This window comes from Heloderma suspectum, chromosome 4 (genome assembly GCF_057233095.1).
Source record: "Heloderma suspectum isolate Gila_16-S chromosome 4, 16-S_ref, whole genome shotgun sequence".
NCBI classification, from domain to species: Eukaryota; Metazoa; Chordata; class Lepidosauria; order Squamata; family Helodermatidae; genus Heloderma; species Heloderma suspectum.
The window spans coordinates 307651533-307675866 of NC_139461.1; the positions used below are offsets into that span (position 1 = coordinate 307651533).

General features: G+C 43.6%; 1 protein-coding gene across 17 annotated transcripts in view; it reads right to left on the minus strand.

Annotated features, from left to right (window-relative positions):
• Positions 1–24334, minus strand: part of TCEA2 (transcription elongation factor A2) — a 59281-nt gene that overhangs the window by 21994 nt on the left and 12953 nt on the right. For 2 of the 17 annotated variants that reach the window (XM_084854398.1, XM_084854400.1), the window contains 6 exons: positions 21141–21274; positions 18859–18915; positions 17879–18033; positions 11724–11870; positions 9251–9322; positions 6618–8044 (listed from right to left, as the gene is read on the minus strand). In XM_084854398.1, coding sequence (XP_084710524.1) covers positions 8036–8044; positions 9251–9322; positions 11724–11870; positions 17879–18033; positions 18859–18915; positions 21141–21274 — 574 coding nt within the window. In that variant the 3' untranslated portion in view covers positions 6618–8035. Of the gene's footprint in view, positions 1–5221; positions 6584–6617; positions 8200–9060; positions 9323–11552; positions 12189–17878; positions 18034–18858; positions 18916–21140; positions 21275–24334 lie in introns of those variants that run through there. The other 15 variants (XR_014790765.1, XR_014790768.1, XR_014790758.1 and 12 more) reach the window with 12 other exon arrangements.

Consider the following 24334-nt stretch of genomic DNA (forward strand, 5'->3'; position numbering starts at 1 on the left):
CCCACCTGCCAAATCCCAGACAGTTTGGCCTGGGAGTTTTTGTGCTAGGCACAGGTAAAACGTGCTGTTCTCAGAAACTCAAACCAAAGTGCATAAAGGGATAATCAAGGCAGGTGTTGAGGTGGTGAGGAGGTCACTATCCCTAAACCCTGCTGTAGTTTTCTTTGAAGTGCAAATAACCCTTTCCCCTAGTACTACTTTCTTCTTCACAGTCAATAACCTCAGGGTCTCTGGCTGAATTGCCTGGGAAAACACTGGCTGGTAGGTAAGAAGCAAACAAAGACAGCAACCCTGCCAAGTAGGCACATTGACTTGAACAAACAGCAACGACAGCTGTCTGCTGGACTGGCAGGCAGAGGGCAACACAGCAACCCTGCCAGGAGGGCACAGCAGCACCTCACCCAAATTTGTCCCTGCCAAGACCCCAAAGATGCCTCATGTTGGTCTTCCTTGCTTTGCAACACACACTGTAGCGTTATATTATTTAAATAATAGCTGTTAATGCGTGTAGTGCTTTGCCCACTGTTTTTGAAAATGTGGACTCTGTGTAGTCCTTTGACATACATTTTGCTTGTCCACACAGCACAAGCACGTGCACACACACAAACACACTCACACGAGCAAAAGAAAAGCAAACACTAACTACAAGCAAAAGGGGAGGGGGAGATACTAACTATAATCCTAACAGAAGAAAAAGGGCTTCCAATTTTATTTTTTTAGGGAAAGGAGATCAAAAATGGGAAAGGAAGGAATACAGGAATTCAGAAGGGGAGGTGGAGGGGAGCCAAGAACAAAAAAAGGAAAGTACTATCTATATATATATATACACATACCGAGAGAGAGAATCAAAGGGCAAACTAATGGTTGAGAGAGAATTGAAAAGGATAGAGATAAGCAACTGCAGTTAAATTTTCTGGATTTTTAAATAAACAAGAAGAATGAAAAGTAAACCTATTACAGAAGAGTGGGTGGGGTGGGGAGAGACTAACAGCTGCCATAACACGCGCTTTCTTAGCTTCGTTCTGCCAAAGGAGAGTGGGAAGGGTTAATCTTCCTGCTCTCGGCAGGATGCCAGCTGCTCTGGTGCTGCAGCTTCCTCTGCCATGCCTGGCAGAGACTGGCGAAGCTGCTGTCGGAAGTTGCAGCAGAAGCAGGATAGAACTGGAGTGGAGAGAGAAATGCCATGGAGCATCCCTCTTGGCTCCCATCCCATCCTGCTGCCGCCACCACCATCACTGCACACAATGGCAGCTCGTCAGGACAGCAGGCGGCTGCTCACTTATCAGGCGGCTCACACACCCCATGGGGTGCATGCACCCCACTTTGGAGACCACTGCTCTAGCCAAATAATGCTCAAGACAGTCCTCTCCAGTAACACCACCTTTCTCACAACAAACAGAGTGACTCACAGCAAAGCTCACTCCCTCCTCTTCCTCTCCCCTTGCCCCCTGCCTCGTCTTCTGCACCTCCACCTCCTCTCCCCCTCCCCCTCCCCCCCCCTCCACATGATCTTTCACACATTGATATATTTTGGAGATAGCCTGTCTGGGCTGCTCAGAAGGCATAAGAAGAGCTATGAATCTCCCAGGCAGACGAGGCACCTCGTCGACAAGCCTCTTCACTTCAGGGCGCTTGGTTGCTATTTTGATCAGCTGCAATGAGGCACCTCTGAGTGCCCACTTTGTCTTGTTATTCGGGCTTCGGACTGACATGGTGCACAGCCCTAGTTTATTCTACAAGCAACAGTTCCTTTTAACAGCACAGGCACGTCTGGTCAGGTGGCCCTTTTTTGCTCATTCTCAAAAGTGTCTGGGACAAACCAGGAGAGATCTTGGGGTCATGGTGGACTGCTCAATGAAAAGTGTGCCATTCTGGTCATCCCATCTCAACGAAGGTATTGTAGAGCTGGGCAAGGTACAACCAAAATTACCAGGGGCCTGGTGCATCTTCTCTGTGAAAAAAGGCTACAACCTTTGGGGCATTTTCATTTAGAAAAAGGGTGACGAATGTGGGGGGGATATGGTAGAAGTTTATACAATTATGCAGGGGGGGTGTGGAGATGGTGGATAGAAAGGAATAGTTCTGTTTATAGTACAGAAATCCCAATGAAATTCTCCATAGCAAGACACCTGCAGTGTATGCAAAAGGACCAAGGTTCAAGACCTGGGATCTCCAAGTAGGGCTGAGAAAGACCCTGGAGAGCTGCTGCCAGTCAGTGTCAGCAATACTGAGCTAGGGTCTGACTATAAAGCAGTTTCCTATGTTCCTAAATTGCTTGGCAGTAAGTCAGTGCAGACAAAAGAATATGCCTCTTCACAAAGCAATGTATGGAATTCAGTGCTACAAGACGTGGTGGCTTAGATAGGTTTATTTTAAAAGGATTAAAGAAAAGGCATGGAGGACAGATCTATTAGCCACAACAGCTCATAGGGATATACTGCCTGAGAACCCAATGTTCTCAGGCAGTATCTGGTATCCCCCCATACCAGATGCTGAGAGGCAAACACCAGGGAGGTGTTGCCTTCAGGCCCTGCTTGTGAGGCTCCCAAAGGGTATTAGGTTGGGCACTTTTGGAAAGAGAATGCTGGGCTATAGATGATCTAATTCAGCAAGGCTGTTCTTGCATTCTCTTGTGCTATTTCCACAATCACTTAAGATGAACTTGTAAACGGATTCTCATGCAGTGTGTGCACAATTCAATGCATGGAGAATACTGTGTTGAGCACTAGCTCTGATAGGAAGGATGTAGCCAGTCTGAACTATTCCCTCATATCTGCATTTTTATGAGAAGAGCTGTCTGTCTTTCATGGCAGTTTACCTAAAATACATATGGTTTATATTTAAATTATTTGAAAGATCTTGTCAATCCTTTTATGTAAAAACAATCAGGAGTTGCTACTTGGTGTACCATGATCCTTATGGGCATTTTTGGAGTCCATACCTACACACCAAAGCCCCTACCCAATGGGTGTCTTAGAGTAAAGGAATACCATAGTAACAGCAATGAGTAATTAGCTAAGGCATCATTGTTCTTTCCCCATATTGAGAAGCTCCAGTAAAAATAGAAATGCTTTGGGGGGGACAGGTAAATACGTTTATTTTTGTAAAACATAAAAGATGGAGTTTGGAAGTTGATGGTTGCCATATTTAGTCTGTTCTCCAATTGGCACTGAAACAAAATAGCTGCAGAATCCAATCACAAAGACAGCAGAGGCCAAAACCAGCATCTTGTATTTTCAAAGAATCAGAATACTAGGGTTGGAAGGGGCCTACAAGACCATCGAGTCCAACCCCCTGCTCAATGCAGGAATCTAAGTCAAAGCATTCCTGGCAGGTGGCTGTCCAGCTTCATCTTGAATGCCTCCAGTGTGGGAGAGCCCACCACCTCTCTACCTAATTGGTTCCATTGTCGTGTTACTCTTAACAGTCAAGAAGTTTCTCCTGATGTTCAACCAGAATCTGTCTTCCTGTAACTTGAGCCCATTATTCCGTGTCCTGCACCCTGGGATGATCGAGAAGAGATCCTGGCCTTCCTCTCTGTGACAACCTTTCAAGTTCTTGAAGAGCGCTATCGTATCTCCCCTCAGTCTTCTCTTCTCAAGGCTAAACATCCCCAGTTCCTTCAATCTCTCCTCATAGGGCTTTGTTTCCAGTCCCCTAATCATCTTTGTTGCCCTCCTCAGAACCCTCTCCAGCTTGTCTGCATCTTTCTTAAAGTGCGGTGCCCAGAACTGGACACAGTACTCCAGATGAGGCCTATCCAGCGCTGAGTAGAGGGGAATTAGTACTTCCCGGGATTTGGAAGCTATGCTTCTATTAATGCAGCCCAAAAGAGCATTGGCCTTTTTTGCAGCCACATCACATTGTTGGCTCATATTCAGCTTGTGATCTACAACAATTCCAAGATCCTTCTCGCTTGTAGTATTGTTGAGACAAATATCCCCCATCTTGTAACTGTGCATTTGGTTTCTTTTTCCTAGGTGCAGAACTTGGCATTTATCCCTATTAAATGTCATTCTGTTGTTTTCTGCCCAGCACTCCAGCCTATCAAGATCACTTTGAATTTCTGTCTCCCAGGGTATTAGCTATCCCGCCAAATTTTGTGTCATTTGCAAATTTGATCAGCAGTCCCTGCACCTCCTCCTCCAAGTCATTAATAAAAACATTGAAGAGCACTGGGCCCAGGACTGAGCCCTGCGGTACCCCACTTGTTACCTCTCCCCAATTTGAGAAGATCCCATTGATAAGCACTCTTTGAGTCCGATTCTGTAGCCAACTGTGGATCCACCAGATCATTGTTTCATCTAGCCTCATCAGGATATCATGGGGGGCTTTGTCAAAAGCTTTGCTGAAGTCGAGGTATATTATGTCCAGAGCATTCCTACAGTCCACAAGGGAGGTTACCTGATCAAAAAATGAGATCAGATTCGTCTGGCAGGATTTGTTCTTGACAAATCCATGTTGGCTTCGAGTCATCACTGCATTGTTTTCAAGGTGCTTCCAGATGGATTGCTTTATCATCTGCTCCAGAATTTTCCCAGGGATTGATGTCAGACTGACTGGTCTGTAGTTCCCAGGTTCCTCCTTTTTACCCTTTTTGAAGATAGGAACAACACTGGCCCTCCTCCAATCATCTGGCACTTCACGTGTCCTCCATGATTTCTCAAAGATAACAGACAGTGGTTCTGAGAGTTCTTCTGCCAGTTCCTTTATTACTCTAGGGTGCAATTCATCTGGCCCTCGAGATTTGAACTCATTCAAAGTAATTAGGTGTTCCTTGACCATATGCCTATTGATCTCAAGCTGCAATCCTGCCCCTTCAGCCTGTACTTCGCCTTTGCCAGGGGGCTCATAGACCCTTTTTTGGAAGAAGACTGAGTAGGAATCGAGCACCTTTGCCTTTTCCTTGTCATCTGTTATCATTTTGCCATCCTTATTTAATAGCTGAACCACCATTTCTTTCCTCTGTCTTTTACTATGCACATGTCTGAAGAAAGACTTTTTGTTGCTTTTAGCATCCCACACTAACCTCAGCTCGTTCTCAGCTTTAGCCTTCCTGACACCATCCCTGCAATACTGTGCTACCTGCCTGTACTCCTCCTTTGTTGCTTGGCCTTCCTTCCACTTCCTGTATGTGTCCTTTTTTGTTCTCTGGTTATCTCTAAGCTTTTTGTGTAGCCGCGTGGGCTTCTTTTGTTGTCTTCCACCTTTTTTTCTTGTTGGAATTGTTTGTAATTGTGCCTTGAGAATTTCCTTTTTTTAAAAGCTCCCACCCATCTTGGACTCCTTTTCTCGTTAGAGTCGCTTGCCATGGGACCTTACTGATCATTGTTCTGAGTTTATTAAAATCAGCTTTCCTAAAATCCAGGGTACGTGTTTGGCTACACTTGGCTTTTGCTTCCTTTAGAACCAAGAACTCAAGTATAACATGGTCGTTTTCCCCCAGAGTTCCCATAACTGCTACTTTATCCACTAAGTCATCTCTGTTGGATATGATCAAGTCAAGGATAGCTGATCCTCTAGTTCCTTCCTCTACTTTCTGTAGGAGGTAATTATCAGCAGCACAAGTCAGGAATCTCTTGGAGGCGCCATGTTGTGCAGAATTTGTCTCCCAACAAATATAGGGGAAATTGAAGTCCCCCTATTACTACTACATCATGCTTCCTTGAAACCTTGGCAATTTGCTTTTCAAAAGTTTCATCCTTGTCTTCTCCTTGATTGGGTGGCCTGTAGTAGACTCCAACCACCATGTTCCTTTTATTCTTTGCTCCATTTATTTTAACCCAGATGCTCTCAATAGGGCTACCAAGCTCATCCTCCTGTATTTCTGTGCAGAGATATGTATTTTTCACATACAGTGCAACCCCACCTCCCTTTGTGTTCCTCCTTTCTTTTTGAACAAGTTATATCCTTCAGTTGCTGTATTCCAGTCATGGGAGTCATCCCACCAAGTTTTAGTTACACCTATCAAGTCATAATTTCCCTCCTGTATTAAGAGTTCAAGTTCGTTCTGTTTGTTTCCCATACTCTGGGCATTAATGTATACACATTGAAGACCATGTACTTTATAGTCTAGCTTTCTTCCTATATGTTTGTGAAGACTATTATTGGGTGCTATTAGAGCTGTTCTCTCCGTTGTGGTGCACAACACTTCATACATTGTTACCCCCAATTTTATGTCTCCCTCCCCTGTAGGATTCAGTTTAAAGCCCTCCTGATAAAGCTCTTCATGCTGTGGCCAAACACATTCTTCCGAGCCTTTGTGAGGTGCAACCCATCCCTTGCCAATAGTCCATCTTCCAGGAAGTATAGCCCGTGGTCCCAGAATCCAAATCTCTCACGCCAGCACCACCTTTATAGCCAGTTGTTCACCCAGAGTATTTTTCTTTCCCTTTCTGTCCCTCTTCTAACTACTGGAAGGATGGATGAGAAAACTATCTGGGCCCCAAAGTTCTTCAGTTTCCTTCCCAAAGCTTCAAAGTCTGACGTGATCTCTTTGTGGCTCTGCTTGGCGGTATCATGTCGGATCCTTTCCTCTCCATATATCTGATCCATCATCCCTTCTGCCAAAAAAACTTTTCCACTAAAACAAATGAAGAACATTCATTGTTGTTTTTAACTGAAGAGGTTTTAGAAACAAAGAACAACAATGAAAATAATTGGGAGGGTGTGTCTTATTTTTTAGAGGTTTTTATAGTTCCATTGCAAGGGATGGGCAAGGGAATGTTTCAGTCCATTTGCAGCCCAAGCCTGGCCAGTCATTGGTTCAGGGCTTTCTTATGGTACAACCAAGCTAGAGAGACGTTATAAAACCTACATCTCCAGGATCTTTACTATTATCCCCCCTGGTTGCTAAAGAGCGCACACATGCTGTGAGGGCTTCTGGTCCTTTAACGTAGAATAATGCCAAAGAGGGCCACACCTGTCATTTGATTTGGTAGCAGCCAGGAACACACCACCACTACCACCACTACACACACCTCGGTTTGGAGACAGGGAAAGACCTGGCCTGGCCAACACAGTATCAGGCAATCTATGTGGCTTTTACCTTAAAGGCTGCCATATGACTTAAAAATTAAAGAAGCAAGTTTCTTGTCTGCAGTAAGATAACCCATCATGCTTTACTCTCTCGCTTGTGCCAACACTTTAAAGGGAATCCCACCAAACCTGAACTACGAAATTTAGACTACAGCCTTACAAAAGGTGCCAATCATGCAGACTCAAATTTGCCTCAGGGAAGACTTTAAAGTTGTAGAATTTATATGCAGGAGCATCACAGGAAGAGCTCATGGCCTTGTTCATTTAGGAATTTTATTGTTTTGTTCATTTGCAACTGTACATTGAACATACCCCAAAAAATAAAAATAGGCACAGAGTGCTAGATGCAGCAAAGGGAAGGAGACACTATCAGAGCCACTCTGGGTTAGTTCTAGCTTTGCCAGGAGTGGTATGCTCTCCTCCCATGCAGATGCTTCCCGCCGCATTCTTTCAGTTACAAGAGGAAGCACTTGCCCCAACCTCTTTCCCCAATCTACCCTTAGCTACATTAGCTGACTGGAGGTGATGATCCAAAGTCGTAATTTGCAGCCATTTCCTGGGATCTAGTACTAGCTTACGGCTCTTACCAGCCCAAGCAAACAGGTGCTTGCAAACTAAGAATTTAGCTTTTCAAAGATGCAACTGGAACCAAGGAAAGTGGCAAGAAGCTATTGCACACTTCGAGATTCAAGACTAGATGCCTGGCTGATATCTTGTTTTTTAAAAAAACACAAAAACGTTTTAATACTGTTCCAAACCCTCACAATACTGATAAGGTCCACATGAACTCTCATCTGATGCCTTCCCAGCCTCCATTCCCAGCTGCTGTTCTTTTCCATAGGTATGCAGACAGCTGGGCCCTCCTCACCTGGATGATGTACAGAGCACAAAGCAAACTCGGCGACAAAAACAGTACAAAATTCGCTGGCGGTGTTGAGGGAACGTATGGTGGAGATCCGACCCAGGGTTGGCTGTCGCTGTTCCCATTGGAGACATCTCAGCAGAACTGCAAGAGGTTGGTGGGATTTAGAGAGCCAAGGAAAAGGCCAGTGATTCCCCCAAAAGCTTTTTCTGCTCAGGTGGGCAAGAAGAACCCACAGAAGCAGCAGAGAAGGTTTTTTCTTAGCAGAATGGTGAGTTTGGGATTCAGTTTTGTTGTTGCTGTGAAGGATTGGCAACGAAAAGATGACACTCATGAAGGAGAAGAGGACTAGATGGAAGATTAGTCTTAGAGCCATGACGCAATGAAGCCACAGCCCTGGCTCCTGGAACCCCAATCCAGTCATTACACATCTTTGGCTGCAATCACAGATGTTGCATACCGAAGTCCCACTGAACGCAGCTATAGATTTAACCTGATCTAACCAACAATCCCTCTCCCCAGAGGACTATAGTTTGTGGCTGAGGTGGAGGGTGGAGAGGGATCTGTAACTGAATTCTCAGTACCCTCACCAACCTGCAAATCCTAAGATTCTTTGGGAGAAGCCATAATAGACTGGTATAAAACTAATATAAGTTTGAAATCTCCTTGTGCAGAGGACTGGAGCCTTTGGCCAGAATGCAAAGAACTGTACTCTTAGTTCTGGGAGTCCAAGCAGGCTTTAGGCCGTTGTTTCTTGAACTGGGGTGTGGGATAGGGAGCTTCAAAAGCAATTTCCATTAGGGCTTGAAAGTCTGCTGTTTAAAAAGCAGATTAGGAAGGGGAAATCAAACATCCCATTCAGCAGCAACAAACTCTCAGACATCCCTACAGTAGTTGTTTGGTTCTCAGTTTTTGTTTTTATTGAACATATCAACACGTTGTCAGGCTTCTCTCTGCAAATCTACCCCACAACTTCACTAATCTTTACACGTAGTTTCATGATTCATTTTCCCAGCTGTTTTAAACAACTGAAAAACAGCCACAGGAGGCTTCCTGTTTGAGCAGTTGAAGTGTGGAGGGGCTGCTGCTTTAATCCTTTCCCTTCTCATCATTTGTCTGCTCAAACTTGCCCTTTGGAAGCCACTTTATTCCTTGTGGACAGCAAGGAAAGGGGGAAGGAAGCAATTTTGAGTAGACAAATGGCTAGCAGGGAAAGAGTTAAGCAGGTCCCCCCTCCCCGGTTCTCCAATCAATCTCAAAGCTACCTTCAGGGAAAAAAAGAATGACACAACTACATGACACATGTAGTTTGGCCCTTAGACTTCCATAAAAGGAGCTGATCATGCTTACCTTCCAGCGGTTCCCACACTCGTTACACACAACAAAAGTGGTCATTGGCTCATCTGAACTGCGGGTTTGCACCTGTGTGAATGAAACAAACATGGGAGGTTGAATGCAAGCCATGTTGTCCATCTCCAGGACTGCCAAGCAGCACTCTCTCCACATCACCTTCTATCATATACGCTTGCTTCTTTGCCCATCACTAACTTGGGAATCTGAAATTAGCCCTCAAAGCAGCAGCATTTCCAACTGAACTTTGTTCTGAGGTGACCCTTTGATGTTTGGAGTGCAATCCACCAGGATGTTCTCTGCACAAGTTCCACAGAAGCTGTGTGGGAGTATACGCAAGAGAGCCTGCACAGAGGTCATGTATTCCACTTTCTGCAGTGCTTCATAGTCTGACAGAGCTCATAACTGCCTGACTAGATACAAACTTGTGACACCACAAAACAAGCACACCAAGATGTGTTACAGAAGGGCCTAAAAAGCACACACTTTCTAAGCAGATAAAGAAGAGCTCATCTGGTCCAACCTCTTGTTCTAACCACAGCCAGCTCTAGAAATCCATAAGCAGAGTGTGAAGGCCACAGACCTCCCCTCTTGTCTGGCCCCAGCATCTGTTAGGCAGAGAGGTGCTCCCTCTAAGCATGGAAGTTTCCTGTGGCTACCATGGCTTATAGCCATTAGGCTTATCCTTTTTGAATGTGACTAATCCTTTTTAAAGCCATCTAAGCAGCTGCCCATCACTCCCCATCTCTTGTGGTATTCCATATATTAATTATGCAATGTATGACAAATACTTCCTTTTTGTCTATCCTGAGCCTACTGCAGCCTTCTCCGAGTTGGTGCCCTCCAGATGTGTTGGACTACAATTCCCAGCATGACCAATGCCCATGGTGGCAGAGGTGATGGGAGTTGTAGTCCAACACATCTGGAGGGCGCCAGCTTGGAGGAGACTGGCCTATTGCTTATCACTTTCATTGGGTGACCCTAAATTAAGAACATAAGAAGAGCCATCTTAGATCAGACCAAGGGTCTATTAAGTCCAGCATCTGTTCACACAGGGAGCAACCAGGTGCTTGTAGGAAACTCACAAATAGGACACATCCACAACAGATCAAAATGAGAAATCTGGACCAGATTTCTATGAATCCATCCTAGAAAATCCACAGAGGACCAGCTTTTCAAAGTTGCATGGATTCCATGGACTTGCAGACCATTTTTTAACTGTTCCATAATTTTACCAGAAGGGGGAAAAAATCCACATCCATAGAGTGGATGACAAAATGGACAATGCCTGACAATCCACAAAACACAAACAGAGCAGATTACACAAGCTCCTTACAACCTTAAGTCCAACAGCACCATCCTGCTTATGTTCCCCAGCAACTGGCATACTGCCTCTGATACTGGAGGTAGTATATAACCATCATGACTAGTGGCCATTGATAGCTTTTGTGAGCAAGCAAGAGAGAAATTTTAAAGAATGTTATAAATGTCTATTGTCTGTGACCACTGAGTCATTTTTTTTTTCCCAAACGAAAAGGCCTTTATAGCCTTTTTGCACAGGGAAGATGGTCCAATCCATGGATCATTTTAGTTGCCTTTTAGTTACTTTCCCCAGCTCTGGGATAGCCTTTGTGAGGGGGAGTGACCAGAACTATACACACCATTTCAAATGTGTTTGCACCATTTAATACTGAGTTCTCCATGCAAGGGCACATTAATGAAGGACACTGATATCTCCCCAAGCATCTCCCATAGTTAGTTTCTGACAAATGTGCCATGTGGGAAAATCAACCCCTACCCTTAGAAATCATAATAATTAGATTTTTTACAATGTATTTATTTCACATTTCCCAAATCATAATTATGGAGAATGATGGCCAAATGTCAGTTTCTTGTGACATTTCCTCATCCCAAGAATATTTTGTAAACTGGCCCTTAGCAAGAACAAGAATTTAAAGAGAGCCAAGGGCTTGGAAAATTGAAATTAGTTTGTGTGAAAATGGCCTTGGTGAGGCTTGCAACCTCACTGAGACAAGTATCGTTGCAAGGCCAAAACATCTCTAGCAATGACTGTATTCATTTCTCTGAACAGAAAACTGGTTTCCATTATCGCCACGTGCTTCTATTGGCCTTAGCAAATCTGGCAATTACACTGTTCTTCTTACACTGCCATAGGTAGAAGAAGAAAATAAATGTTAGGAGTGTGGGTAACAGCTGAGACATTCCAGCTTTCCCTAACAATCCTCTTTTGTTTCTGTAAGAAAAGGACAGCACAGCTGTATTGCCCTTCCCCTCAACTGACCTGTTACAAATCTGGACTCAATCCTGATAAGCTGGATCTTGTCAGCACTTCCATGGAGAAGCTGAACACCCTCACCTCTCAGTGGATTTCATGGAAGGAGAGGATGCTCAGGGCCTTGATGAGCAAACCAGCTGGTCTTTCAGGTTCTGCTGCGGAAGTCCAGAGCCTCACCTGGGTATAGGTGCAGTTCTTTTTCTTGCACTTTCCACAAGTGAAGAGGTCAGTTTGGGTCCCTCCCGTTTTAGCCATCTGATGCTCTCGGATGGCCTCCTTGGTCATGGCTTTCCGGATCTCTTTTAGCTCATTGCTGGCCATTTCCTTTCAGGGAAAAAATGCAAGGGCATCGCTTCAGTTTGCGTCCTTTGTTTAATTGTTAGCAAACTTGTTAGCAGCATTTCTGTTAAAAGTATTCAAAGCCAATCAATTTCCAGAGGGGTAGCCATGTTAGTCTGTTGCAGCAAAAACAACAAAGAGTCTTGTGGCACCTTAAAGACTAACACATTTATTCTGGCATAAGCTTTCATGGACACTGTCCATTTCATCAGATGCATGAAGTCTTAACCTCAGATTGGCAGATCTATATACACATGCTGGGGGGAGCAGGGGAGGTGATGTAAACTTTGTTGTCAGAGGGAACTGAAATACAAAAAGTACAGACAGCGATGATTATCCTAAGAGTTTCCATTCACAACACGTTACTGGGTTATGACCTTGGTTATTGGGCAGATTAAAATATAATAAATAAATAACACAGACATGTAGCCTAATCTAACGGAACAGCTAGATCAGACCAAAGTTCCACCTAATCCAACATCCTGTTTTCCATAGTGGCTAACCAGGTTTTTCTGAGACACCCACAAGCAGAGCTTGAAGGCAAGAGCCCTCCCCTAGTCTTGCTCCCCAGCAACCAGAATTCAGTGGCATGCTACCTCTGAATATAGCCATCAAGACCAGTAGCCATTGATAGCCTCATCCTCCATAAATCTATCTAATCCCTTTTAATGCCATCTAAATTAGTGGCCATCACCAAATTCCGTTAAGTTAACAATGTGCTAGTATGAAGGACTACTTCTTTTTGTCTAAGCCAAAGTCTCCTGCAGTCAGGAGAAAAAGGTTCTGGTACCTAATCCAGTTCCCAGTGCCAGCTTCTCAATCCCCAGCTCTGCCAGTTTCGATCCACGATTAAGTCAAATTATTTTCAGTCCAGGGGCTGCCCTTAGTCCCTTCCCTTCACTAGAGCCAGGATTAGGAAGACCTGGCCATCATTGCCTCCACCAAGAAACAAAAGCAAGCCCTTCCTTCCTTGAGGGCAGGAGCATTGTTGTATGCAGGCCTACCTGGGCATGGGCCCTGGATCTTCGGAGCTGTGCCCCAGATCTTTCGAGCTGTGCTAACTGCCCCTTTTTTTTTTTTTTTTACATTTTCCCATTGACTTGAATTGGAAAACAGAAATGGCCATAGTTTTTTTTAGAAATGCATGGAATTTGGAGACATGGTAGCCCCCATGGAGCTGATTGAACTTGCCAAATTTCAGACACTTAGGACCAGTGGCTTTTGTGCTAGTCATAGGTAAAATTTGTTTTCTACAAGAAAATCCATCAAAGCAAAGTGCTATAATGTTTTTGTGCTTCTATATAGGTGCATGGATTTGGGGGACATGGCAGCCCCTACAGAGCTGACTGAACCTGCCAAATTTCAGACAGGCCCCATGGCTTTTGTGCTAGCCAAAGATAAAATTTGTTTTCGAGAAAATCTGTCAAAGCAAAGAGCTATATTTTTTTGTGCTTCTACATAGATGCATGGATTTTGGGGACCTGACAGCCCCTATAGAGATGACTGAACCTGCCAAAGTTCCAATAGTTAGGGTTTTCCCAGTAGTAATGTATGGCTGTGAGAGCTGGACTATAAGGAAGGCTGAGCGCCAAAGAATTGATGCTTTCGAACTGTGGTGCTGGAGAAGACTCTTACGAGTCCCCTGGACTGCAAGGAGGTCAAATCAGTCCATCCTAAAGGAAATCAACCCTGAGTGCTCATTGGAAGGACAGATAATGAAGCTGAAGCTCCAGTATTTTGGCCACCTAATGCGAAGAGAAAACTCCCTGGAAAAGACCCTGATGCTGGGAAGGACTGAAGGCAAAAGGAGAAGGGGACGGCAGAGGATGAGATGGCTAGATAGCATCACGGATGCAATGAATATGAACTTGAGCACGCTCCAGGAGAGAGCGCAGGACAGGAAGGCCTGGCGTGCTATGGTCCATGGGGTCACGAAGAGTCGGACACGACTGAACGACTGAACAACAAATCCCTAATCTCTGGTGTAGGTTTTTTTGAAGTGCAAATAGTACTTTCCTTTTTTCTGTCCTGATTCTGCCACTATTCAGTTTCACTGGATGACCTGAGGCTCCTCATTAAGGGAAGAAAAAAGTTAAATATCTCTTTGGCTGTAATATACATTACTTGGGAAAAGGTACCATTGAACTCAGTTTATTTATTGCACAGCTCCACTTTCTGTACTCCATATAATTTCATAAACCTTCCCCCTTATTTGCTTTTCTTCTATATTAAATAGCCCACATATTGAAGTCTTTCCTTATAGAGGACTGATTGCGCCACACTCTCAGTCACCCCACTGTGACTGGAGATCGCCAAGTCAAAAGTTCAGCCCTATTGGCAGCTGGATGTCACTTGCCAAGGCTCAGGTACCCCCTCCCAACTCCTCCTCTCCCCCTCCCTAATCTTAAGGAAATTGTTACATTTCCCAGATAGGCTCTCTGGGCTTCAGAATTGTCCAAAGTGATCTGAAGCGATTCGGACTGATCCGATGTGCTTCAGATCCGGACTGATTTGGTCTGAATCACCCTGCTTCAGTTCAGAATTTGGATCCAGATCCGCAGCAGCAGCGCACAATCCTACTTAATACAAGCCTGCTTCTTCCCTCTGAGCTCAGTAGCCTTGCTGTTACTAGAAGGCCTTAGGACTTACTCCCTTGTCAGACCAATAGGGACTCCAGTGTGAATGCACAAGCCTTTTAAACTAGAGGGGAAACTGCCACCTTTCCTTCCACAGTCTGTTCATGGTTTTGTATTTTCTCTCCCCCTACTTTTCTGCTCTTACATGCCCACTGTTGGGAGCTTCCTTGCAATGATATTTTGAAGAGGGAGAAGGAAGGGAAGAAAGAGCTCCATGTGAAATACTGGTATTTCACGTAGCATCTGATTTTACTGCCCCAAACTGGAAACTTTGGCTTCTGCAGAAGTTTAGTAGCTTCAGCACAGCAAACAATCCAATCAGCCTCCACACACTTCTTTCTCCCCCTCCACTTTAACTTCTCCTAAATAGCTGTAGGACTCAAATTATTCCAAAAGGAGGGTTAGGACTATGTAGTGTCATGATCAAGGAACTGCTGGGAATTTGAAATAGATTCTACAGTTTTAAAAAAGCTAGAAAAAGCCCTCAGTCACCTCAGCTCACAAAGTTAATTTACGTACATGCAATCCTTGCAAACCCTCCACAGCCTCCTAATTTCCTCTGAAGTACTACCTCTCTGAAAGGAGCCACTTGGCTTAGGGAATTCTCTCTACCATCCTGCTCCCACCCCCCACCCCCCGCATTTCCAACCACCACTCTTCTTTTCTTCTTCCCTCCCCTATCTTGTCCTTTCTTTCTCTTCTTTGTTCCACCCAGAGCATATCTTGGGGAATTCTTAAAGAGAATTATCTTTGGTGGGCAAGAGAAGTTCTGAACTGTATTTGACTTTATACAAACAGACAAGAGGGTTTGTTTTTCTCCTCCTCACTCAAGCCTTTGAGAAATGTGGGTTCACGGGGTTGCAGAGAAACAAATCTGGGGCCCTTTTGTTTGTCAGTTGCCATTATCCAGCAACAGGAAGGGCTGTAGCTCAGTGATACAGCACATGCTTGGCATGCAGAAGGTCCCAGGTTCAATCCCCAGCATCTCCAGGTAGGGCTAGGAACAAATCCTGCCTGAAACCCTGGAGAGCTGTTGCTGCCAGTCAGTGTCATCAATACTGGGCTAGATGGACCCAGGGTCTGACTCAGCAGAAGGCAGCTTCCTATGTTCCTATGAACAGAAAGCTTTAATAAAAACTGGAGGTTTTGGTTTGCTTTTTAAGTGGAGAGGAGATAAATACTGCTCATTTATACAGTCCTATGTATGCCTACTCAGAAGCCCCATTATGTTTAATGAGGCTTACCTCCAGGAAAGTGTGCATAAGATTTCAGCACAAGTTACTTTTGCAGGGAGGTTTGCGCCCTGATGTTCTGCATGTTTACTCAGAAATCAGATCTGAGATGTGAGCATGGTACTGCAAGCTTAATACAGTGCCTACCCAATTCCATTCTAACGAATTGACTAACCTTTCAGCTCAGTCCTATGCATGTTTTGTCATTTGTGGGGGGCGGTTTCATTTGCATGAACCCTAGCTTCGGTGGTGAGGAAAAAGCACTTAGTATATGCTCAGAGTTTCTCCATAACTTAGCCCTAGTTTTGAAAACAGACTCATTGGCTGAATCCTGGTGAAGTCTTGGCACAAATGAAGTTATGGGGAAGATACAATGAGAGCTTGTGCATAACGAGGAGGAGGGAGAGGAGAGTTGCACAAAACAAGACATCTGTTTTTATGAAGAGTTGCTGAAGGATGGTAGGATGAGGAGTGATGGTTGAATGGAGGGGAATAGAACTGGTAGGGGGAGAATGTAAGTGCTCAGTGGTGAAAGAAAAGCATTCTGCATATGCTCAGAGGCACTCTATAATTAAGAACATAAGAAGAGCCGTGCTGCATCAGACCAAGGTCCATCTAGTCCAGCATTCTGTTCACACAGAGGCCAACCAGATGCCCTTGGGAACCCCACAAGCAGGATACGAGTGCAATAGCACTTTCCCACCCATGTTCCCCTGCTGCTAACTTTGGTGAAATGTAAATATATTCTAGTAATTCTAAATCTGAATGTATATCCTGCAGATACATTGCAGGTTTCTTGCCTGGCGGACATCTCTAATGAGCTGTGCATTTTCATACAAATTTGCCCAAAAACTATGGGGGGGGTTGAGGGAAAGGGAAAGCAAATCACTTCTCCCCCCTCAAATTGGAGAACTCCCCTTCCACATGAATTGCTGCACCTATCCTTCTGCAACTTTGCTGGTTTCTTACTTAAGGAAACTTTGCTGGTTTCTTACTTAAGGACGCCTGTAGATTGTCTGTAATTTTCTGAACAATGGTCGACAAGGAACACAGGGAGATAAGTATGACCTCTTTTGGAGACCTCAAAATGTCAAGGCTACCCCCCCTATGGCTATCGTTCTGAAATTTGGCAGGCATGATCTCCTCTGATGGGGCAATGAATCTTGAAATTTTTATCCATTTTTTCAAGGCATAAAAATGTTACTGGCAGTTCCCTTTAAAAGAAAATCAAAATATAAACCCTGCACCTATTTTTCTGACATTGGGCAAGTGTAATCCCCTTCTAGGGGGCTACTATGCCTGAAATTATCATCCATTTCTGACCAAGAGCAAAAAGTTACAGTTTTTCTAATTTCCCATGGTAGTCAACAGGAAGCATAAAGACTCATTTTTCCAAACCTTGACTCAGGTTTGGTGCTGAGCTGAAGTGGACTGACTATAAATTGGCCCAAGCAGAAGCAGGATGTTTTCTAAAATGCTGAATCAAGGTTTGAGTTGAAGTGGGGGGGGGGGGGGTCAGTGCACACTTCTTATGTATGTATGCATATAATCTATGCACACACATACAAACACACACAAGTACACCACGTACACACCACACACACAGGTGTGCTTAGACTCAGACATGCAAATTTGTGTTATGGGCCTGTGCCCCAGTTCTTTTAAGAACCTAGCACCGCCCCTGCTTGAGGGGGAGAGGCAGAGGCAGAAAGCACCGTATGTAAACTGCACATTCACTCCTCAACTCAGTCTAAAATACAGAAGCTATAGCAATGGGCATGGGATAGTCAAACTGCTGTAAAAAACAGAATATGCAAGAAGAATAAAATATAGCCTCTACTGTCAATCCCATACCTTAAAACATACATTTTATCCTTAAGGTACCTTCCAAATTCTCATGTTGCATGTCAAAGCTGATGTTATCATCTATGTGCAAAGGCCTTCCTCCATGGGTAACATTTTTAACCCCTTGTAATACCGCATTGGATATACTTCCCTATCATTAGTAGCTGCTGAGAATTTTGCTAGCAGAGCTACGTTTCGTGAGGTTCAGCGACCAGGCTAATTGACAGACAGGACCTAGTCACACAGGCTGTTTTTCAGGCTGTTTCAGGCTCCTTCTCACCTCTGAGGTCATCACTGCAATTTGCTCTGCAGTGATCACTCCACACAGGACATTCTTTCGGAGGTCAGGATTCTTGGAGTCTTTCAGATTGGAAAGGCGGCTCCTGACACGGTTTTTGTACTTCAAGTCTGTGTTCTTAACATCTTGGTATATAAGTTCAAAAGCCATTAAGGAGCTCCAGAAGATATTTTTGCTTGTCTTAGCTCCATCCCCAAATCCATGAGCATGCCAGTCTTACAAAAGTCTGGGTGTCACAGCCAAAGACCTTTACTACATAAGCAGAGGAGTCCTGGGACCCTGAGGATGGAAGAGACCATCTTGGTAAGCAGCCACCTAGGAAGCCCCTCTGCCAGGTTATCTCCACAAATAAAGAAGAGGAGGAAGACTGCCAAGGGACCATGAGGCCATTAGTCCACTGCTCCCAGAGAAGCTTCCTTGCCCACACCCTCCACCCCAGGAACTCCTGCAGCTCTGGGAATCCCACCTTCCTACAATCCTGGAGGCAATCCTGTTGCCAATCCTGGAGGCAACAGGAGACATCTCAGCCTCATGGGAACATACATCTCAGGACCATCGTGTGGCCCCTTTAATTGAGAACAGTTCTCTTCTGTGGTGGTGGGTTCTAGGATAGACAACTCCCTCCAGGAGTATTTCAGCCATCAATAGGCTTCAGAGCCATGCTTGGGTAACGGCTCCCTGACCAAGGCTCCGTAGATTAAGCTATTCTTGTCTCTGGCTCCTGCTGTGAGCTGACCGTAGTGCTGACTTTGGACTTCTGCCACCACTGCTGCTCTGCTCTGCGGCAAATTTGTTAAAATGTCAGGGATCCTTACTGAATTCTTAGCACTCTCAAAAAACTACATTGCCCAGGATTCTCTATGCTTGTGGCATAGAGAGTGCTTTAAACATAAGGACAAGGCACTTGAATTTAAAATATCCCCCCAGAGTCCTTTCTGGTGTCACAGACAAAGCAAGGATATATTCTTCAATCTGGGCAGCAATCTGCTCACAGTCAGCGCCAATGGCCACATAGTCACCTGTGAAGAAATATGAAATAAGCTAACCAAAAGATACGCTTGTTAGGAAGGATGACAGTTAATGCTCAAAGCAAGCAGCTGTCTTCACACTTCAGTATCAAGTTCCACTACATTTAAGCAAAGACTGTTAAATTTAGCTAAACAGTATAGTACAGAGCACACCTTATGCCAGACACTCTGGGACAAAATCACTCGAAGCTTGTTATTGTTACAGCCGTACATTGTCATTCCTCTCAGGAAGATCAAAGTATCATTTTTAATCCATAAGAATATTAGAACAGCACTGCTGGATTAGAAATATAAAAGGAATATGTCCATCAATGCCGGCATCATTGCCCATCGTGTGTAAACTCATCTGACTCTGGTAAACAGGGTTTACACATGTTGTATTTTTCAAAAACCTTGTTGACTAGAGTCAAAAGAAATGTGTAAAAGAAATATAGGCAATGATGGCTCTATCATGCCAAAATCAACTGTGTTCTACAACATTTACAAAAGAGAGCTTCGGCTATTGGGCGGTATAGAAATAAATAAATAAATAAATAAATAAATAAATAAATAAATAAAATTTTCATCTGTCTTCTGCCTAGGTGCCTGCAGAGCAAATACTTTCAAAACAAACCCAAGAGGCATGCTTCACTGGGGATGGTTGTGTTTTGTTCTTTTGTTTCTAAGCACAGAATATATAAAGGACTGGGTCTACTCCTTGGCACTGGCTGCCTCTCTGTGGTGGTGAGAACCAAGCAGAGGAAAAGGCCGAAATCTAGGGACAGGTGAGAATTCTGTTTCAGTTGAGTTTTGATAAGAATTTACAAAAGTTCTCCATATGTGAGACAGAAAAAACTTGAGATTTAAAAAAAAACAAACCACCAAGGTGATAAAATTCATCCATTCAGGCCCAGGTATTTAAACCTTAGTGCTTAATGAGGGCTGCTTCTAGTTTTTTCTGACAGGCTCCTCATCTTCAAGAACTACATCGAAAGCAAGTACAACACAGTCCTCTCCATGCTGAAAATAACTTTACCTATTGAATTTGGTTGGTGGAGATTGGTGATAATTTCATTTCAGTTTGGTTTGGATAAGAATTTACCATAATTGGCAAAGTTCTTCATATCTGGGAAAGAAAGAACTTGAGATTTTAAAAATCTGAATGAAGGAGAAAGCGAAGTTGACAAATTTGTCCACCAAAATCATACATGCAGAGCTGTCCTAGGAAGCTTCTTTCTACCAGGTCAGACCACTGTCTACTCCAGCCTTCCCCAACCTGGTTCCCTCCAGATGTGTTGGACTACAACTCCCAGCCAGTTTCTGGGAGTTGTAGTCCGAACACATCTGGGGGGCAACAGTTTGGGGAAGGCTGGTCTACTCTTTGACTGGCAGCAGCTCTCCAAGATGTCAGGAACAGAACGGGGTCTTTCACAGCACCTGCCACCCAAGGTCCCTTTTAACTGGAAATGACAAGGACAAACCTGGGACATGCATGCAAAGTATTGCTCTACCACTGAGCTATGGACCCTCCTCGAACTCCCATCTAGGGATGGAAGGATTTTGTTTAATCTGCTCCATCTGTGTTTTACACATTGTCAGGCATCTTTCATTCCGTTGTCTGCTCATTGATGGAATGAGATCCCCCCCCCCCTTGGAGAAGTGTGCAAAAACATCCACCACAATTTATGTAATTTTCGCCGGTATGCCATATTTTGTATATTTTTCTTAATTATACACAGTGGAGGCTGAAGAAAGATTGGAGATGTATAAAATGTTGGCTTTTTAATAATGAAATATATAGTAACATATTTTCCACTAACTTTTGTACTTTGGTATGACTAAATTTGTGTACAATTCCAGAAAGGTAAAAAAAGGTCTGCAAGTCCGCAGAATACACGCAACTCAGAGAATGCTGGTGCACTGTGGAATCTGTGGGCCAAATTCATAGAAATAAGAAGTCATCTGAACCTGTTTCAGATTTCTCTGACATCCCTACTCCCATCTGATCATTCCCACATTCAAAACAGTGCACTCATGGCCACTTTTCTACACACATTTTTAGGCTGCCAATGGGGGCAATGATAAGTCAGAAGATGCTCAGAATTTAGCAGGGATCATTATGAACAGCACTCAGTGCAAGTTCTTTTGTACTGCCAATACTCAGGGATGTAAGAAAACAGTGTTTACAAAAGGAGGAACGGGTGGGGAAATGCCCCAGGCTTGTTCCCATTACTTACTGTCTGTCTGTAGAGCAGAAGTCAACATCTCTCGGCACTTGTTACGGACAGTGTCGCATGTGACAGGCACCGGTGGGAAGGTGGTGATTTTGGGAGTGGTGGGGGTCTTCGGAGGGTCCTGTCTTTTAGTGGAGCTAAAAGAGAAACTAAGCTTGTCAGAATTTCTCAGCTTATGTCGTGGAAGTCAAATCACAGAGGTCTAGCAGGAATGTGAGTGTGTAGTTTGTGTACTATAGTCTGATCAAGAATTTAGACTTTCAGAAATCAGTTCAAATAAGCTTTGTGAAATCCGAAGCTTCTAAGGGCACAATCCTATGCATGTTTAAACAGAAAAAAGTCCTACAGCTCCCAGCATTCCCCATGTTCCTAAACATGCATAGGATTGCACCTTAAAGAAATTTTGAGAAACCAGCAAGCTGAAACTATTATGCTTCCTTCCCAAACCACTGGTCAAACAACGGCTAAGTTCCTTTATAGTTGTAAAGTCAATTCTAGCTTCTTAAATTCGCAATAGTAGTGTGATTTTTGCCACACTGTTTGCTGGATCCAGGTTTATGTTTTGAGTGTGGTTGGTTTTTTGTCCATGCCAAGGTTTCATCAAAATATAGCCTCTTATTGAATCCCTTGGCCTAAAAGCAGACTCAATTTAAATTACGAACATAAGAAGGACCCTGCTGGATCAAACCAAAAGTCCATTTAATGCAGCATCCAGTTTCCCATCCTTGGCCAACCAGATGCCTCTAGGAAACTTACAAACAGGAAAGGAAGGCAATTGCATTCTCCTGCTGTTGTTCTCCAGCACACAGCTTCTGAACCTAAGAGTTGCATTTAGTCATCATGACCAATAGTCATTGATAGACCATAATGTATTTGCCTAGTCCCCATTTAAGGCCATTTGAGCCAATGGCCATCTTACAACAGCCAATTCCATACATGAATTAGACTATGTGAAGAATTACTTCCTTTTGTCTTTTCCTGAATTTCCAGCCAAGCAAACTATAAAGTAAGGCATTTTTCTTGGTTCATGCTGAATTAATTTATTTTGCTGATGGTAGTGATTTTATTTTGGAAACCGATATGAAATTAGAGATAGACAGCAGTATAAAATATTTTTAATACAATAATAAAAGAAATAATATAGGGCAGTCAGGTACAGTATTGGCATCTAGTTCCTAAGGGCACAGTTGGCTGGGAAGGTATCTTGCATAAACCCATTAATATGGAGTATTTTCCAAAGAATGGGACATAGTATGTTGTAGTGGTTAAAGTGTTTGACTGGGACTTGAAAGACCTGGGTTCTAGTCCCCATTCAGCCATGAAGCTCACTGGATGACTCTGGGCCAGTCACTGACTCTCAGTCTAACCTACCTCACAGGGTTGTTGTGAGGATAAAATGGAGGAAGAGGACCATGTACATCACCTTGGGCTCCTGGGAGGAAAGGTAAGATATAAATGTAACAAATAAATAAATAGCTATAAGAAACACAGAATCAAAAATTAAGAAACTGAATGCAATTAAATGCCCATGGACATGATTAAGTAATACACTGAGTAATTCTTTGGCCACTTTCTGGACCATATGTGCAAAACTACTATTAAAAATGTGATAATGGGAGGTGTAGGGGAAGACCAGCAATATTTTGGAACTTTACTTCCCCCATTTCCTGATTCTTGGTGAAAGAAAAGAATCAATCAAGGGAAGAAAATAAGCAGTCTAGGGCTACCTTGTATTCCAATCCTCATTAATAAGGCTGGGAGCATGAAATCAGAGCTCATGTTCATAACAACAGAGCCATACTATCAGCTACTAAGAGAGAAGCAGTTCACTAGAATATCTGGCATATAGGGTAGCTAATTGTTACATGACAAAAAATTTTCCAGGACTTTGCATTTATTTAGCCCTTCTGAGTGTTCAAAGTGCCTCATATATATTATCTTATAATCCTTACAACAACTCCTTAAGGTAGGTCAGTGTTATTAGCCCCATATTGCAGATGAAGGGCTGAGGCTGAGAGACAGGCTTGCCTAAATCACCTAATGAGTTCTTATTAAGGGGGGAAAGCAATTCAGTGTTTAGGCACTATATTACTCCAGAGTTCCTCAACAGCCAAGCAGGGTGATCATATGAGCACCAACCAATCTGGTTCTATGGATCAGCTTTAGAGCACAATATACTGAGATTGCCTTCTGCACATGCCCCATTTTAAACGAATTCATTTCAATGGTTCTTATGTAAAAGAAGCTTACACCATTTATTGTTGTAAGCTGCCTTGGGGGGGCTTCTGCCCTGAAAGGTGGCCAAGAAATATTATAAATAAATAAATAAATAAATAAATAAATAAATAAGAAGTTTCCAATCAATCATGCTGTGTTAGACCGTGCTGCAAAAGTAAATGCTAAATCTCTACTCGTCTTACAAAAATAGCTTTTAATCTGAATCTAGGCTTCAGTTCCTATATAAGGGATCTGAAATTATATATTTTGACTAAATCTCATGATGATGGTCTTTTAATGGTCCAAGAGTATAAAAATCAAATCTAAGTTGAAATTAATGGGATGGAATGCATATGGCAACTATAAAAGGATTCTGCAGGTAATTGACTATCAGATCTGGACAGAAAATGAGCACTTGGAATCAACTGCCTAGTACAGCTAAGAATGTACAATTTTAGAAATCAAATGTTGTTGATTTAATAATGACTATTAGAGCCCGTTTGCCAAATGAGAGGCCCTCAACAGCATCTCCTCCCTCCTTCCTGCAGTGCATCCCTCCTGTCCTTCCTTGTGCCAGGAAGAGGAAAGGTACTAGCAGTGGCACAGCAGCAGCACTGGCAGTTGCTACCCTGCTTGGGCTGGGAGTTGAGGTCCTGGCACCTTCCCAACGGGACAAGCCCACTAGTGTCAATGCCCGGACATGACCCCTGGCTCTAAGTGCAAGAGCTCATAGAATTAGGTCCAATTACAGGAACAACATGTTTAAAGTACTAGGAAGAGTTTATTGACAATAGGGAATGCTCAATCAATAGCATTTTTTTTCTGGAGAGTTTGAAATGCCATTCTCAGACTTTTTATGAATGCTTTGGGGGTGCTTTTTAGGATGATCATGTTAACGTCTAATACTTAGCGAGTGTTCAAATTTATGTAACCCTGCAAAAATTACAACCCCCGGAGGTCCCTTCCACCATATGGGTATA